At 47.1% G+C, this 18058-nt stretch overlaps 1 protein-coding gene across 1 annotated transcript; it reads right to left on the reverse strand.

Moving 5' to 3' along the window:
* Positions 1-553: 553 nt before the first annotated feature.
* Positions 554-5920, reverse strand: matn1 (matrilin 1). Its single transcript, XM_078290540.1, has 10 exons — positions 5716-5920; positions 3967-4151; positions 3718-3882; positions 3360-3582; positions 2211-2333; positions 1811-1983; positions 1464-1695; positions 1133-1285; positions 895-999; positions 554-612 (listed from the first exon to the last, which is right to left on the reverse strand). Exons 1-10 carry the CDS (start codon positions 5801-5803, stop codon positions 554-556), a joined length of 1506 nt encoding a protein of 501 aa, XP_078146666.1. The 5' UTR covers positions 5804-5920.
* Between the last annotated feature and the right edge of the window lie 12138 nt (positions 5921-18058).

Raw genomic sequence — 18058 nt, forward strand, 5'->3', positions numbered from 1 at the left:
ACCATATAAAATATTAGATACCTTTGTGTGGGGGTAATAGAAGAATGGTATAGCTTACAGACATAAGGAGAGAGAGGAAAGATGACATATAAACAGACAAACAAGTGAAGGTGATGTGCTGCTCCTTTTGACATGACAAGACACACTCTCTCTACACTGTGTATATGCAGGCAGCCACAAAGAAAACCCTTCAGTGTACCGTCACCGTTTCCCTATGAGGGAAGACTTTTATTAACAAACACACAGGCTGGCTATGGAGGATGACCTTCAGGAGCGCACACACACAAAGGAATGGTCCCCGTGGCGACCGGCGCTTCGTCTCCCAGGAGACCAAAGATGGAAGAGGTGAGACCGAGAGAGGAGGAGGTTTCGCGGGTTGCGGGAGCTTGGGCTACAAGCAGAGGTCAAGGTTCACACACACAGGCTCCTCTTCAGTATTTTACAGGAAGTAAAAATTGTATGTGTGTGTGGGTGTGTGTGTAATGTGTGCATGTGTGTGTGTGTGTGTGTGTGTGTGGGTTTATAGTGTATAGGGGAATGGGGATGTGAGTCTTTAGACGATTTTGTTCTCCAGCGCAGCAATCCTCTTCGACACACTCTCTAGTGAGATTTCTGTCAAGGACAGCAACGATAAGACAGAAAACATCACAACAACATCAAATCCCTCTCTCCCTCCCTCCCTCCCTCTCTTCCTCCCTCCCTCCCTCCCTCTCTCTCTTCCTCCCTCCCTCCCTCCCTCTCTTCCTCCCTCCCTCTCTCTCTCCCTCGCTCCCTCAAATCCCTCCCTCCCTTTCTCCCTCCCTTCCTCGTTCCCTCCTTCCCTGCCTCCCTCCCTTCCCCTCCCCCTCTCCCTCCCTCCCTCTCTCCCTCCCTCCCTCTCTTGTATTCTCAGGCCATTCCACCTCTTGTAAAGGATATGTTTTTTTGTTAGTGCCTGTAAGGCATCTTCTACTTTTTTCTGGAACTTTACGAGGGAGTCGCATTCACAAGGATCCTCCTCTGTGGGAATAAGAAGCACAAGTTCAGGTGAATATGCGTGAGAGGTTGTCAGTTTACCGTACATGTGTGAACACTAAGAAACCAGTAATAATGTGGGCAAAATGAATGCCTGTAATTAATGGTGATGTGTGACCTTGACAGATGTTGATCTGCAGCTTCTTGGCAATCTGGGTCATGGTCTTGAAGTCGGCGGTGTAGAAGTAGTGTTCTCCGGTCGGCTCAGAGGCGATCTCCTTCAGCTCATCCTCCACTGCGTTGCCCACTCCAACAGCATACATCTTGAAGCCTGCAACACACACACACACACACACACACACACACACACACACACACACACACACAGCTGTGTTAGTCTGCTTGCTCTGTAAAAGTAGGTATGTTGTATTATATCAGCATACTTTATCACACATAATTGTATGCACACACACTCAGGACACTGATCCCCCTCTCCCACTCCCTCTCACCGTTCTCCTTGGCCTTCTTGGCGGCATCTCCGATGTAGTCCTGGCTGCGTCCGTCGGTGAAGACGATGCCCACCTTGGCGACTCCGGGCCGGGCGCCCTGAGAGGGGGTGAAGCTGTTGTCGGACAGGTACCTGAGGGCCTGGCCCGTCATGGTTCCCCTCTCCATGTAGGCCATCTTCTTCACAGCGTCCTTCAGGTCTTTCTTGTTGTTGTAGCGGCCCAGAGGGAACTCCTGGAGGGGGGACAGGGAGACGTGACGGGAGTGAGAGAGGGAAGGGAGGAAGGAAGAGGCTTGCTCTGGTGAAGCTGTACGACAAACACTCATGTGCACACACACACACACACACCTGTTTGACTGAGCTGGAGTACTGCACCAGTCCGACGTGGGCCTTGTTATCAGACACGTCCAGTTTGTCGACGATCTGGTTGATCCACTTCTTGACCAGCTCAAAGTTCTCGGGCCGAACGCTCTTAGAGCCGTCGATCAGGAACACGACATCTGTGGCCGCGTTGCTGCAAGCTGGGGATGTCAGACACACACACACACACACACACACACACACACACACACACAGCATGTTAATCCAACAGCACTGCACACAGCATGTTAATCCAACAGCACTGCAACCACTCTTTTAGAAACATACATTCTCTTTATCTCATTTGAACTGTCTCTCTGACATACACACAGGCGCACACACACACACACACACACACACACACACACAGGCACACACACACACTCACCACTGCAACTGCGACCGTCGTCCATGAGGGTAAAGCCATCTTTGCAGGCGCACTTGTATGATCCAGGGGAGCTGATGCATACCTGCGCACAGTCATGATCCCCAGTGGCACACAGGTCCGACACTGTGTGTGCGCATGCAGAATACACACACACACAGTGGCAAATATGTGGAGGCACACACACAGACAGAGGGGCGGGTGGTTGGGGTTACGAGGAGAGAATGAAACTATGTCAGTTTGAAAACAGGGGAAAATCTACATTGATGTTTAATGATCCACTGTGATCTGCTGACATGTCACTCAGTTTACCAGAACAATGTTTAATCTATGCAGATATAGCATGAATCCAGTGGATCTTTAAAACAGACAGGGGTGGAAAAGATTGGAGTAGCCTTAAATCAACAAGATGATTGTCTGTTTCTAAATGTGAGGTAGAGGCTCATCCAATAACAATCCAACACTGTGAACATGCAGTTCCGCCCCTGCAGGGAACATCTACAGCAAGATTGGCTGCTGCAAAGTGAGTGGCAGCAGTCAAAACTGCCGCAGACTGGGGGCGCCTAAGGGCATTGCTAATTACAGGATTAATGATTGTCGCTAATGAATCTCTAATTACAGATAGTTCAGTCTCGCCTCTCAGTAAGTGAGAGTGACTGAAGAACAGGAGTGAATTTCATTCCAAACGGTTGTTCCTTCCTTAATGCCCTCATTCACTAGAAAGTTTGAATGAGTTTGAACGGATGAATGTCAGAGAAGTGTAAAGTCTTACTGTCTGTGCGGAAGGGCAGAGGACAGAAGGGAGGGGACAATAATTTGGAATGAAAGCCCTGACACCTTACCCTTGATATAGGGGAGCCAGCAGACCAACTCTCTCCATGGGGATGAAGGTGTGGATAATGATGTGGATCTCTCATTTTCCCATCTTCCCATCCCTTGATTCTCCCACCCTGCTTATCTCCACCCCTCTCTAGACGTTATTTCTCCTTAATCATCACTATCTGTCTGTTGTTTCCAAGGATAGACCACTCTTTTCTGCCTTCTGTCCCTCTAACTGCAGTCAATAAATCCTGACATCATCTCTCCCTCTTCTTCTACCTCTCCTTGCTGCTTCTCCTGACTCTGATACTCTGTCTCCCCCTCCTGCCTTACCGCAGAAGGCCTCCTGGAACTTCTTGGTGAGCTTCTCGATGACGCTGTAGCTCTCCACATAGTCCACGTGGTCGTCCAGGGGATCGCTGGCCATCTGCTTCAGGGTGTTCATGTCCACACGGCCCACACCGATGGCAAATATCTCAATTCCAGCGTCGCGTGCGCGCTGAGCCACATCCTTCACGTTGTCCTGGGGACGCCCATCTGTCACAATGATGGCAACCTGTAAAGGGCGGCCAGAATAGGTGCAAAATTAGCACAAAATGACAACCAGTGACAGCTGCAGGTTTGTCTATGTGGTGGAGGTGGAATAGCATGCATATGTCCTTGTGTGTCTGCGTATAAATGTGTGTCTAACCTTGCTGATGTCAGGGGATTTGACTCGGGCGCCCTCGCTCTCACTGAAGGCCACGTTCAGGGCAAACTGGATGGACAGACCGGTCATGGTTCCAGTGGACAGGGGCTCGATCTTGGTCACAGCCTTCACCAGCCCGGCCTTGGTGCGGTGGGTCTTCAGAGACACCTGCAGTTGCAGTGAGAACAAGGTGAGTTAGGGTCCGTGGCACGAAATGATTGGCTGTCTCGGAAAGCTAGCTGCCCCACACACCTCGTTCTTGACACGGCTGGCGTAGTTGACAACTCCCACACGGGTGGCGTTGGGTCCCACATCCAGTCCCTCGATGACCTTGGCCAGGAAGACCTTGACCTGCTCAAACTCTGAAGGACGAACGCTGCGACTGCTGTCCACGATGAACACAAGGTCTGTGGGACGGGTGTTGCACAATCCAGCCGCTGCACATAGAGGGAGAAAAGGAAGGTTATTATGTAATCATATTTGGCTATTTTGCATAAAAAGTATATGTGTATCCATAACATTATCCTGTACTGTGGAATTTTGAGGCGACGGAGATGGAGAAATGCGAGTTTGTGAAGGAGGGAGAAAAGGGAGAGGGAGGGGCATGGGGAGAAAGGAGGATGTGAGAGGAAAGGGAGGGCAGAGGGGATGGAGACTAGTGAGACGTATGGGGGAGAAAGTGGGAGGGAAACAAGAAAACAGGATGGAGAGAAGCAACAGGGGCGGAGAGAGGGAGGGGCAGAGGAAGGAAAGGAGGGAGGCTTGGCCATAAAAACAAGGATGGAGGACAGAGAAAGATCAGATGAGAGGCCAACTGCTTTATATGTATAAAAACTTTTTAATAAAACAGGAGAGTACATCTATGACTTTTATGATGATAATGATGCACTTATTTCAGCTAAACTTGCCCCTAACTGTTTAGCTGAAATGAGCTAATGGACTTACCTGATGTGTGTGTGAGAGAGCAAGAGAAAACTCAGATTTTTTTTTTCTGATAGTGTCTGACAATGATAAAGCAATAATGCTTGCCACAGAGAGGGAGGAGGGTGGGGTTGGGGGGGTCAGTGCGTATGTGGTCACCTTAATTTATGTGTAGACTCGCTATAAATTCCAACATCACTGATCTCCCTTCTCGCCCTTCACCTCTCTCCCTCCCTACAGTTTTTCCACCTACCACCATCTCCATCTCCATCTCTAACACACACATACACATACACACACACACACATACACACACACACAAAGAGCGCCCACTACCACACTCCATTTCCGAACTCAATCCAATCCAAATTATGCACATCTATGAAGACTGTCTCAACCACCAGCAACAATACAAAAAACACAGCTGTGTCCAAATACAGTAATATTGCATTATGTTTAACTGACCAGTACTGTAATTAATCACTCAAAATTAATTACTTTATAATCCCTTAAATACACAAAGACACTGGAAAAATATAGAAATTGATAGAAATGTGGAATTTAAGTCAACTAAATAATCACATCCTTCAAACAATTATCCAAACCGATTCCTGGAAACACTCATGATTAAGTTAAATGAAAACTTGAGTTTTCCATTCATCTCCTTCGAGTCAACTACCTCTGCTAGTTTGTACCACACATTTCCATACTGCTGTGGATATATTGAGTCTGAAGTCTGAAATAAGTCTGGAGGGATAACCGTTGGAAGAATTACTCTTGTGTCCTTCACTGTCTAGACCAATTGACTATTAGAAGACTATCCTTCCAGTTTCCTCTATCTCAGTCAGCTGTTGAGTCCAGTAAAGCATCATTCCAGTGATTTCCACATTCAGGTTTATTGCTCTCTAACTTTTCATTTCAACGGGGGGTATTTTTTGGTGGGTAAGGAGTGAAGACCGTGGGTTAGATGTAAAGATCACACCGTCAACAGACTAGGACTCCACACCCAGGGTTAACGTTATGCCTAAAGTCTTCTGGGTCGAAGTATCAGCTTTAGGGGTTAAAGGTCATCGCTCTTACCCATGGCGGCGGCGGTGCGGAGGTCCATGGTGGCGTGAGCTCCCACGAGGCCGAGCAGCAGCAGGAACAACGGCGGGGTAGGCGTCATGGCGGCGGAGACAGAGGGGTGACGAAGCGGAGGGGTCCGAGCGCGTCCACACACAGTCCCAGAGTGAGAGGCCAGGGAGGAGAGAGAGCGGGCCGAAGAGAGTGCCAGGCGAGGGGGACGGCCACAAAGTGAGACTGACTCTCTCTGAGCTGCAGGTTATCAATGCAAGTGCTTCACACACTCAGCCCACAGACAGCCCCCCCTCTATAGCTCCAACGTGTGTGTGTATGTGTGTGTGTGTGGGTATGAGAGGGGGAAATACCTGCTTTGGGAGGACCTAAAACGGTGGGCAGGGAAAGACAAACACACCTTGATATGGGTAGGATGGACAGGTATGTGTGTGTGTGTGTGTGTGTGTGTGTGTGTGTGTACGAGTAGTAAAATCTGTGTTGCGTGTGCGCACTTGAGTCCCTGTGTGTATACAGTATGTGTGTGTGTGTGTGTGTGTGTGTGTGTGTGTGTGTCTGGCTGGGGGTACAGGAGCGGCTGGGGTTCGGTGCAGGGTGCACGCCAATGCAGCCGCCCCAGGTTGGATTTGGCCAAAGCTCAAATAAACACCAACATGAATTCCTCTTTTCTCCCCATGTTCCCTCGTATAGCAAACACACATTTATGGGGCGGAAGTTAAGGAGAGCCACCATACACAGCCTACAGTGTTCCCGTTATGTGTGTGTGTGTGTGTGTGTGTGTGTGTGTGTGTGTGTGTGTGTGCATTTCTGCATAAGCATGCATCTCAGTGTAACTTGCAGTGTGCGTTTGAGTAATGCCTGGTTTCTTCAGTTCAGTTAATGTATGTGTTCCTGAATAACATATAGAGTCATACAGTACGGTACAAAGCATTTTGTGTCTTTTATCGCCTGCTTTGCCAGTTTCTCTCATCCCTCTCTCCTCTCATCCTTCCTCCCTTGCATCTCTGAAGACTTGCAGAGGTTCAGACTTCATTTCCACCATGGCATTCCCTCAGTCGTATTTTGGGATCATCTTCCCTATTGAAGAGAACATACGGAGGTAAGTGAAGATGCCTGATTGCAATCAGATCAAAAAATGACCCCGCCACCCCCCAAGACTCTTCTTCCCGCCTATTTCTCCATTCCTCTCCTCTCCACCGGCAGGTAGGCAGTAGGCCCCAGCGGAGTAAACACCGTTAGAAAACACACTTTCATCAATAAACTCACATACACATCTCTCCTCTCTCTCTGGAGTCCACACACACACACATACACACTAAACAGAGACCCCTCTTTTCCATCTGACATCCCACTCCACCCGGCCCAACCCTGCATTCCACTGCACCCCCCCAACACACACACACACACACACACACACACCACCTGAACAAGCCGCAATTGAGGGGGCAGTCTGGGAGGGGAGAGGAGTTGGGCTGAGGAGGGGGAATGTGAGGTGAGCCTGTACAGTAACTAGCCAGACAGATTTCCTACTGAACTGAACATGCGGCAAAGTCAACAGAGGGTGTGTGTGTGTGTGTGTGTGTGTGTGTGTGTGTGTGTGTGTGTGTGTGTGTGTGTATGTGCGAGTGTGTATGTTTGTGCGTCTACTGGCTTGGAGATGAAAGATGAGAGGTGTTATTCCTGGACTGGATGCCATCTCTGGGAATGGGCTATTTGGCTTATAACAGAAGACACAACACACACATACACACACACATCTCTGAACACACACATGCGCGCAAACACACAAACATATACATATACACACAAACACACGCAGCTTATGTAACCTGCTCTGCTCTGCAGGCAGGACAAACACAAACATATGCAGGTATCTGGATGAGCCATACCTGCATCCATCAGCCTCTGTTTACCATTTCACAACTCTACAAGCATTTATCATCCTATGTTGACATATAATTATAGCCACATGATAATGGAGGTGGATACTACAGCTGAGGAGTGAAAATATAGTAAAAAAAAAAAAAAAAAAGGCCTGAAATCTGTCTCAACTGATAAAGATGACATAATACAACATGTACTACAACACGATATATGTAATACAACATGTAATACATGCCATTACAACCCTAAAAGGTCGGTTCCAAAAATATACAATTCACCATACATGTCCAATGGTTTTCATATAATTACCACTAACTGAAGGTACTAACATGCCCATATACTGACATTTATAAGTGAGTGTAGCAAATTTAACTTACAAACCTCAATGCCTAAACTTTCTCTATTTTTCTGTCTTCTTCTCTCTCCTTTCCCATTCAATCTTTGTCTTTTGGTAAACAAATACATTTATTTTCAGAAATCTAATATCAAGTCATGGCATGTTTGCTTGTTTACTGAAAAGGGAAATGTTTCCTGTAAGTCCCTTTTGAGCGCCAACAGCCCAACCACACTGGGCAGCTCAATCTATATTCAACACAATGGTACTGCCAGACCCATAGAGTAAATGGAAACAAAGTCTACAAACAAACAAATCCCTCCGTCTCACTCCAAGTACATCCTGTGCCACACTGTATGCCAATGGGCATTTTTATCCAAGGCAACATTCAAACAACACAGCTTTGTGCCCATGTATTTACTATCAATAGCAGTAGGCGTAGTTTGTGTCTCTACCACATCTGGACCTTCCACCAATACACTGCTTTCACTGGCTTCTATCTGTCTTTATTTTTACACAGCACTTGAATCAGCAGATCTATTTTTCCTCCAATAATTTGCTATTTCCATTCCTACTCCCTGTTCCTTTTCTCTTCTTACTCCCAAATCCCAACACAAGTCTATTTTGTTGTATCCTTTCAAAATAAACTACAAATCAACACCTTAATGCCATCTGAACCAGAGAGCCAGAGGACGGGAGGAGCTGGGAGGGCGGGCAGACAAATCACGTTTCAGCTTCAATGCATGACAACTAAGACAGATAGAATCGTCTAGATCAGTTAAATGGATAAGAAGTGGAAATCAATAACCACACACAGCAGCCCGACTGTATCCAAGCAATGAAAGGTTTTCTTCATTTAACTTTTCTCTGAATCTGTGTGAGGGGGGGAGTAAGGGCAGGTGTGTGTGTGTGTGTGTGTGTGTGTGTGTGTGTGTGTGTGTGTGTGTGTGTGTGTGTGTGTGTGTGTGTGTGTGCTGTCAGTGGGTTTGGAAAGACTGTGAGGATTTCGTGTTTGACCACATCCATAAATATTGAAACAAGTTCCCTTTTTTCACATCTCAGAATACTGAGTAAATATTGACACGGTGGGATCGGGGAGGACTGAGGCATCCCATACCTGTGCTCACACACATACGTATCCACATACGTGTGCACAGAGACACACACACACACACACATACACACGTGTTCACTCCAGCTGTACTCTGAGCACTCTCTGTTCACACCAGGGAAGTCCTGGAAAAATTAATCACAAACTTAAACCTACATGAAACCCTCCTCCATCACCACATGCACGCTCTCCAACAAATTCAACACTACACACACTCTGACACACAGAATGCAGATACACAGACATAGAAGCACACATACTGGACTAGGCTACACATATCCAGATTATACTAAGAGATAGACAGATATAAACAGAGCGATAGGCTTCACTCATACACTAAATAAAACTGAAACCCAAAGCAGCAGCATTGTGACTGCACTAAGTTTGAATAGCACTCTTATAGGACTTAGGGGCCTCTCCTGGAATGAAGGAGTGTTCATGTTTGTGTGTATTTGTGTGTGTTTGTGTGTGCATCTTTGTGCAAGAGAAAGTTCGAGGCATTTCTGCACAGTAAATGAAGTGTGTGTGCGTGTGCATGCATAGCTGTGTGTGTTTATGCTGCGCTCCTCTTGCCAACAGTAACAGCTCAGTAGCCAGTGAGCAGGAAGAGAGAGGTTCATTAAAAACCCAAATACAGCAGTTACATAACCGACAGTTCTGTTCATCCCAGAATCCCCCGCTACAAACACACGCCTCCTTCATCCCCATCTTCCTCTCCCTCCCACGCCTACTGGCACAGCCCACCCATCATCCTCTTCTCCTCCCATAGCAACAGCTCATCTCAACTCTCCTCCCTTGTTCCCAGACGACACACTGCTTCACTCCTCCGTTCCCCCTCCTTTATCTGTTCCCCTGGTCCCAGCCGCCCCCTCCCCTTTCTCGTCAAACAACTCTTCTTACTCCCACATCCTCCAAGCTTCATTTCAAACTAAACTTTCTATGTAGGGTGACTATGAATCAGGAATATTAACTAGTTAAAACAAGGAATTCCATTTTTTTTCCAACTTCACTACTGAGAGCCATGCTAGTCCCAACTGTCTTTTCTAGTCTCAGGAAATGCCTTCAGCTCTTTCAGTTCAGGCTCAGTTTTATATAGGGATATGGTTTCCTCAAATGCCAGCAATCCACTCGCACACTAAGGATAAACAGAGCGGAAAGTGCAGTGAGTATGAGAACACAGCAGATGGCAACACAGATTAAGGATTTGGGCTATATCAGTGATCCCGTCTGGGATCCCCCTGCCCTAGACACTTCTCTGTCCTTATTCTCTTCCATCGGATTAGTGCCTGTCAGATATCCCCCCAATGGAGGGATGTCTGAGACAAACACAACACGCTGTTAAATAGATCCCAGTGTGGTGGTTGTCTCACATAAAGAGGAAACAGCGCTCTCTGGTGGTCTCTTCTCACATCTGAAATGACCAAAACCACACAAGTAGCATACGGTAGGTCCCGTTTAAATCACAGGTCACACAGCAGGTTTGAATTAAAATGCAGAAATAAGGAGTCACAGCGCAATGAACATTTATTGCAGCCCAGCTAAATGCAGCCCAACTATGTCTGCTTCGATTCTTGAACAGGCAGAAATCCAAATCACACAAATAAAAAATATAGAAAATATAGAAATATTCACATTACAGGCACAGGATTCATATCTCACACACACACACACACAGAGTCAAAAGTGTATGGGGGAGAAGTCGCAGTGGAAATGGCTGTGGATCTCTCGGGGGCTGTCGTACTCTATCTTTACACAGGGGGGCGCTGGAGGGCTTTCTGGAGAGGCAGCGCTGACCTGGGAAGGCAGCAGGGGTGTCACCTTAGGTGGGGCGTTCTCCGCTCTGAGGCGGGAGGGCCGCAGGGTGGAGACAGGGGGCAGGACTGTGGTGGTGCTGCTGCTGGTGGTGTGTGTTTGGGTGTGTAACGAGTGCTGGGAGTTTGCGTGTGAGGGCCCGTGGCTGCCCCGGGAGAAGTATGGAGGTGGGGGCAGGGTGGTGGCGGAGGGGGGCGGGTGGTCCCGAGTGGCACCCAAGCTGCCTGTGTAGGTGGGAGGGCACTGGGCACGCTGGAACATGGGTGGCTGGTTGTACATGTTGCCCCACGGGTACGACTGGTACGCCGTGATCCCACCTGGATGGAAACACACAAGCACAGAGTCCAACAGATATGTGACAACGGAGCTTTTTAAATTCATATGACTCTTACTCTTATCCCCGTGACTCACCATGGTGACCAGTGGACTGCAGCAGGATTTGTCCTGCACTCTGGGACTGGAAGTAGGCGTGGCCTCCGGTGGCATAGGTCACCACCCCAGTGGAGCCTCCGCCAGGACCGAAGGTCAGGTAGGAGGTGGGGTTGGAATCTGGAGGGTTGGGGGTTAGGTAGGGGGAGGGGGTGAGGTAGGCCAGGCGGGGGAGGGAGGCCTGGGCCTGGGGCTGGCTGGGGGGGTAGGAGGTCTGCAGCTGGTAGGAGAGAGAGCTGTTCTGCTGGCTGGAGGTCAGGTAGTCCAGCTTCTCCCCATAGTCAAATAGAGAACTGACGGAAATACACAGGAAACTCATATCCACTTATGAACATTTACATATTTTATATATATATACATATACATAAACAAGCATGCCTTAGAGACATCTATGAAACCCGGGCCCTCTTTAAAATCGATAAACTCCTATCATGCTCACGACACCCCCTCCATTCCGAACTGCAGTACAGTACAACGCCTCCAGGTCCCCCGCTCTAAAAGCAACCGGTCAAACTCTTTCATCCCATCTGTAATTGTTCTTTATAATGCACACATGAATTACACACAGCACACATGCACTTACTCAACCAACTGGACAATACTGTAAGACCAGCTGACTGATGCTGGGCCCTGCACCTTACAATGAAATAGATTATTCATGGTATTTCCTGCCTACTGAATATCTTGTACTCAATTATTTTGTGTGGTATCATTGTTGGTGATGTATTTATTGTGTATTGTGTTACTGTGTACCCCTGGTGATGTGTCTGTATGTTGTATGCACTCTACCACAAAGGTAATTTGCCCCTGGGGATAATAAAGTTCATCTAATCTATATACCTTCTATGATCATACACTCTCAGATCGTCTGTTAATGGTTCTGTTCAGAGCCTTCCTCATATCTGATCCAGTGCATCACTCTTTCTATCTCTGTTCATATTTAACATTGTGCATCACTCCTGCAGCTGTCATCCCTGCATTCTCTAAAGTCTCTCTCACAAACGGTTATGAGCTACGTAACAAGGTGAAGGAAACGCGCAAAAAAACGAATACAATCTTATAAGCGCTGCCTCAGCCATCAGTATATGAGTGTCTGCTGCTGTCACTGTCAGGCTCTGCACTCTCCCTACTCCCTGTCCTCCGGTCTTCTTTTGTACTCTCTGTCCCTGTTTAAATCGCCCTCTAGTATTCATGTCACAGTCTGCTGTGAGCTGTGCTGACCTGGTGTCAGTCTGCAGAGACTGCGTGTCACGGTGGGCCAAGGAGGAGCTGCCCTCCAAGGCATCCAGGAAGAGCGGCGGGGTGTGGGCCGGCGTGTTGAGGAGAGGTGGAGTGGGGTTGGGGGCGGCGGTGTTGTAGGTCGTGAAGAGGGGGAGGCTGGCTCGACGCAGCGGGGGCGGGCTGTGCATGGGTGTGGGGTGGTACTCTGACAAGCCCCCCTGAGACGATGGCTGGTACTGGGCCCCATCTCTCGTTCTGGACTGACCTAGGAGCCCCAACACACAGATTAAACACTGAGAATAAAGATTAAACATGGACCACAATGACTTAATGTAGTGTGAGTGCCGTTTTTGAAAAATTGTGCATGTATGTGGATTTCCATACTTGGGCTGTTGAGGTTGGCCAGCAGGGCGCTATAGGAGGCCAGGGTCTGGGTGCATGGGGCAGGGAAAGGAGGTGCTGCAGGGGCGAGTTTGGGGGCTTTGGGGGCAAAATTACCAGATAAAGAGCCGGCTCCCTTACTGAGAAACAATACAAAATTGAGCTTAGAGTTTGTCCAACAACAACCACTAACATTACTGTAAATGGCCACACATCAATATTAGGATGAAAACAACAAAAAGACACAAGGACAGAATGTCAATTTAGGAGTTAGCTGACCTGGTGGGGGGCGCCAGGGTCGGCAGGGTAGGACTGGTTTGGTGGTGGGGGGGGCTGCTGCTGCTTCCAGCCCTACTCGGTCTGTGTTCCACCTTCCCTGTGGTGGAGCGCTCCACTTTCCTCCACTTAGCCCTGCGGTTCTGAAACCAGACCTGGGGCAGAAACAGCACAACATATAGAGAGGGGAAAGCAGAAAAGTAAATAAGGAGAGGGAGGTTTGAGGAGCGGATGGTGAAGAGATTAGAAAAGGCAAGGTGATGGGAATACAGAGAGAGAGAGGATGAGAGGGGGTTGGAGAGAGAAGGGAGTGAGAGCCAAGACAAAAAAAGATTACAGGTAAATGTTAATTCAGTCAGTTTACCAAATGTTTACTAGGAGCAAGTCGTCAAAAAAGTCTAATAAGAAATTTCTCGAAGGTGATGACTGGCTAACCATGATCCTCTGAGGCGTGACACCAACTGAAGCTGCAATAACCTTCCTCTTCTCTGCGTCAGGGTAGTGGTCCTCCTGGAACAGGCCCTCTAAGTGCTCTAACTGATCTGCATGCACACACACACACAATAGAAGTCAACCATTTACATAGTCAAATCTAAACACACACACACACACACTACAAACGCACATTTCCATTACCTGTGCTATAGAGCGTTCGTGTCTTCTTCTTGGGTGCAGGTGGCAGGAGGCAGCTGTCCGCAGGGTCTAACCCCGGCAGCAGAGGGAACCCTAAGGTCCTCCCTCTCCCCCTGCTGCTGTAGCGAATGGAGCGCCGGGTGGAGTAGACCTCAGAAATCTCCATCTGCCATGAACCAGTCATATAGATGTCCTCATTATCTCATTATTTCCTCTTACTGATTGATCTATTTATAGAGTGCGTAAACACACTGTTTTCGGACAGTCTGCCTAGTCTGACTAGTACATAATTCTGAAAGATGGGGAAAAAGTTGGGTGGGGAGCGAGAGCGAATAGGAAGGCATAGGAATATTTCTGATCGCAAAGCCACAGGGGAAATGCCTGTCTGAACATTACTGATTTGAGGGGTGACCAGAAGTGCAACAGGTTGAAAGTCTCAGCCTATAGAGGCTGAGTACAACAACGATTTTCTGTGCCTAGAAGCAGATGCAGGACTTAATTCGAAAAATGTCGAAAATAAGTACAGGATTTATGCTATTCACCATTTAATATACAGGCCATTTCACCGTGTTTACAGCTCACAAAATGTGATTTAGTACTGATTCGCTCTTTAGGCACAAGCCGGTCCAAGAGTAAGCTTATAGCAGGTGAATGGAAAACTGTAAAAGTCTATTCTCACCTCCAGTGACTGTGAGGCTGGCTGGGGGAGAGTGTGAGGTAGAAGGGGGCTGTGAGGCCTTTTGGTCCCGTGGGGCTGAGGAGGTGCGGGCTGGATCGGGACCTGGGTCTGTGCACAGTACAGCAGGGGGATGGGACCTGGGGGGCAGTACAGCCCCGCGCCCCCACAGCTCAGGTAGACGGGGTCAGACAGCTCGCAGCTGTTCATTAGTCCGACGGGAGGCTCTGGCAGAGCCAAACCCTCGGAGCTCATCTCTGGCATCATCTGGCCCTTCCTTTCTCCCTCGGCCTTCTCGCTGACATCTTTCACACTTCTCTTGTTGCCCGCTCGCTCGCTTTGCTTCTTACCTCCTCTCCTTTTCCTACTCTTCTTCTGTTCATCTTTCTCTCCTAAACCATTTGTTTCTTTATCCTCTTGCTTATCAGAGATTGTTTCCTCATCGTTCTCAATCTTGCCTTCCATCTGCACCTCCTGTGCCGCCCCCGCTTTCCGCCCACTCTTTGGCTTCCCCCGCTCTTCCTCTTCTCCTTCTATCTCAATTAGTTCTTTTAATGACACAATACTAACTTTCTTTCCTTTCTCCTCCTCCCCATTCTCTTCTCGCCCTTTCTCCTGTCCTCCCTCTTCATCGTCCCTCTGACTAAATGATTCCTCCTCTTCCCCTCCTTCCCTCCTCCTCTTTCCATGGTCGTTCTCTCTATCATCCAAATCCTCCAGTTCTTCACATAGGAGGCTTGGACAGTCTGCAATAAAGCAACAATAGAGTGAAGGGAGGGGTTTTACTTTACGTGTGCAGGTCTTGTTATCCCATGGGCCATTTCCAATGGAGTGAAGTTGTTTTTAAAAAATAGCTGAGAAGGCTGACAGTCACAAGTAGTAGAAATGACATCTGTAGAAATTTTCTGTGGGTTTTACTCAATGTCATATGTGTTTTTATATGGTTTTTAACCTTTTCATCTTGCAAAGCAATAGCTATTGTGATTCTCTGTTGACACCAAATAATGACTTCACTGAAATGAATAAAATGACATTAAATCTATAGCATTTTGAATTGATTTTCAGGTTAGCTTTAAAGTGCCAACTCAAGGTGTACTTCGGTTAACAGTTATGTTACTTTATATCAGGCTATTTTAGATAATTAATTATTGGGGTAAAGTATAGAGGCTGTACATTTTTATTATTTCATAATAAAAACAAGCACGTATCACAAAGTTTAACAACATGATGATGTTAGAGAAGTATTTTTCATATTTCATGAGTCATCTTGTCACACCCAAGTTGAGAACCACTGATATACGTCATCCCCATGAGATGCTCGTGCCTCTCGATTGATTAATTAGTGTTCTCAGCTGTGTTGCGCCTCGTGCCACCTCACCTGACTGTTAATTAACTCTGGCCGGCTAGCTGGAGCTAAACTAGCCAACCTGTTCTCATCTACAAACACTGGGTCGTAAATGTTAATAGCCGACTCTTAAGTTCTTTAATTGTCTCTAAAGAGCTCCGCAGCAGAGGGGCGGCACATAAGAAGAACAAGAAACTTTCTCAGGCTTTCAAAGATTCTGAAACCACACGGGGGTGAATTATCTTTGGCCAAGACGTGAAAAGTGACATTCATTGGTCATCTAAACAAGCTAATAAAACAATTAAATGGCGTTATGACAACCTTACCGAAATCGTCAGCTAAACCACGGTCTTCATCCATAACGAATCACACGCCAGCATTAAACCAATAAACTTGCATTAGTTAATCAATTAAGCCACGCCGTGTCACGAGGCGAATTACTCCCAACAGACTGATGAGTAATAAGGCTGATTGATTGATTACCTCGCAGTGTGACGGAGGATTATCGCGTGAAAGGTTGAAGTTGGCCCAGCCAATCAGAACAAACAAAACCCTGATAAGTGAATTGATCAGTGCTTTTTTGGAAAGAAACGATATGATACCCTGCGGTGTTTCTCAACCACTGGGCCTGAGCGCCCTCTAGTGGGCCGCGAAATGTTTTCAAGTTGAAGCTCACTTTCTGCGTGTGTTTCAGCGGATGGACTGACTGTCACCAGGCTGCGCGCTGGACTCATCCCTGACCACGTAGACACGCTCTTATTCTTAAATAAATCAGTAGATTGTCGTGCCATTGTTTCCAATATAAACGGTGGCAGCGCCACAATATCGGCACGGCCGGCACAACATAAACAGTTAATCAATGTATAGAAATTGATCTAAATCGCTCTGTAATGCGTCTAATGTGCGCATCACGTCATGTCTGTCATTTGGCGATGCAGTAGCTCTGTACTCAACCTGACAGTCCGTCTCCCGTTCTGAAAACGTTCGTAAAAAATATATAAAATTCCACAATTTCTCTGAACTCGCATGTGTTGTAACGGTAAAGAGTAACTTGATACTTTTCAATCGGACAATTCTAACGCTGCTCAACACTCAGAAAGTTAACATGAGTGCAGTGCAGAGACTTCATTGCATATTCCGCCAGTTGGGTTCCGTTGGACACAATGTAAAGACAATTTGAAGTAATGAACCCTAAAGAAACATTTTCAGCCTGTGGGAAACACTGACGTCCGTTGTCGGGGGTCCCGACTCTTTTGAATTATGCTTGGTTGAGTAACTTGTTGAGTAGGCCTAAAGACAGGTTACTTCCTTGTTTGCTGTGGCAATTATTGAATCATTAGTTGTCATTAGTTACTTGTTGTGTTAATAGGCCAGACTCCACTTTTGTATAATAAATCCCTTTTGACTGAGAATGCCCTGCTTTTATGGTTTTATGTTAGCTTCTGGCACACCCATACAATTTTAAAGAACCATTGAGGTCTGATTGAGGTCATTAAGAAGACTGATTTATCATGAAGCTTGAGTCCTTTCAGTCCATTGTGACATTTCAACCAGTGGTTTGGTTTTTGAGATATTAGAAGCAGAAGTTAATAGTATTTGTCAGTCCAACTCAACCCAGCTGTCAAACCATAAGGGCCTACAATTTGGGGATGTACAGCATATGGGATTTTGAAATGTTTTGACTTGCACTGGCATTAACAATAACAAACACAACCATAATCTGTCTCCAGTATCTCAGAAACCAAATCACTGAAGCAAGGGCTTTTTGGCTGGACTGTAACAGGACTCTCGGTTGAGGATAAATAATACTGATCCCTTTCAGCACATTATTCCATCAAGGTGTTCAGGATTTATCTAAAACAGGGGAACTAAGAGTTGTTGGTAAAATTAAAAAAAGATAATAGCTCACTATTATTCAATTATATTTCCTATCAGCTGCCAAATTAAAGGCAGGCCTTCGATCAGCAGCTATGCTGCTGTTGTTGCATGTGTCATCCACCAGATGGGGCACTGGCTAAACCCCAATCACTTTACCCTGTCTACCCCAACTCTACTGCACAGTTGGTACAGCAGTGGGTATTTACTCATCTGTACTACCCCTCCCAAACAGAAGAGGGCCCACAGACATACAAATCCCCTTCAACCCCTCTGTGTGGCATATTTCCATATCAGCCCGCTACCCAAGGCCAGGGACAGCCTGTTCTCCCTGGATCCAGGGAAGGCCATCCGCAGATTCACTGACCC

This window comes from Centroberyx gerrardi, chromosome 19 (genome assembly GCF_048128805.1).
Source record: "Centroberyx gerrardi isolate f3 chromosome 19, fCenGer3.hap1.cur.20231027, whole genome shotgun sequence".
Lineage (NCBI taxonomy): Eukaryota > Metazoa > Chordata > Actinopteri > Beryciformes > Berycidae > Centroberyx > Centroberyx gerrardi.

Excerpts from the sequence above, each read along its gene's own strand:
- matn1 (XM_078290540.1), bottom strand. The coding sequence starts at position 5,803 with ATGACGCCTACCCCGCCGTTGTTCCTGCTGCTGCTCGGCCTCGTGGGA. Across the intron at positions 3,583-3,717 it reads AATCCCCTGACATCAGCAAG|GTTGCCATCATTGTGACAGA; the intron begins GTTAGACACACA and ends CGCCCTTTACAG. Across the intron at positions 1,286-1,463 it reads CAAGAAGGCCAAGGAGAACG|GCTTCAAGATGTATGCTGTT; the intron begins GTGAGAGGGAGT and ends TGTGTGTTGCAG.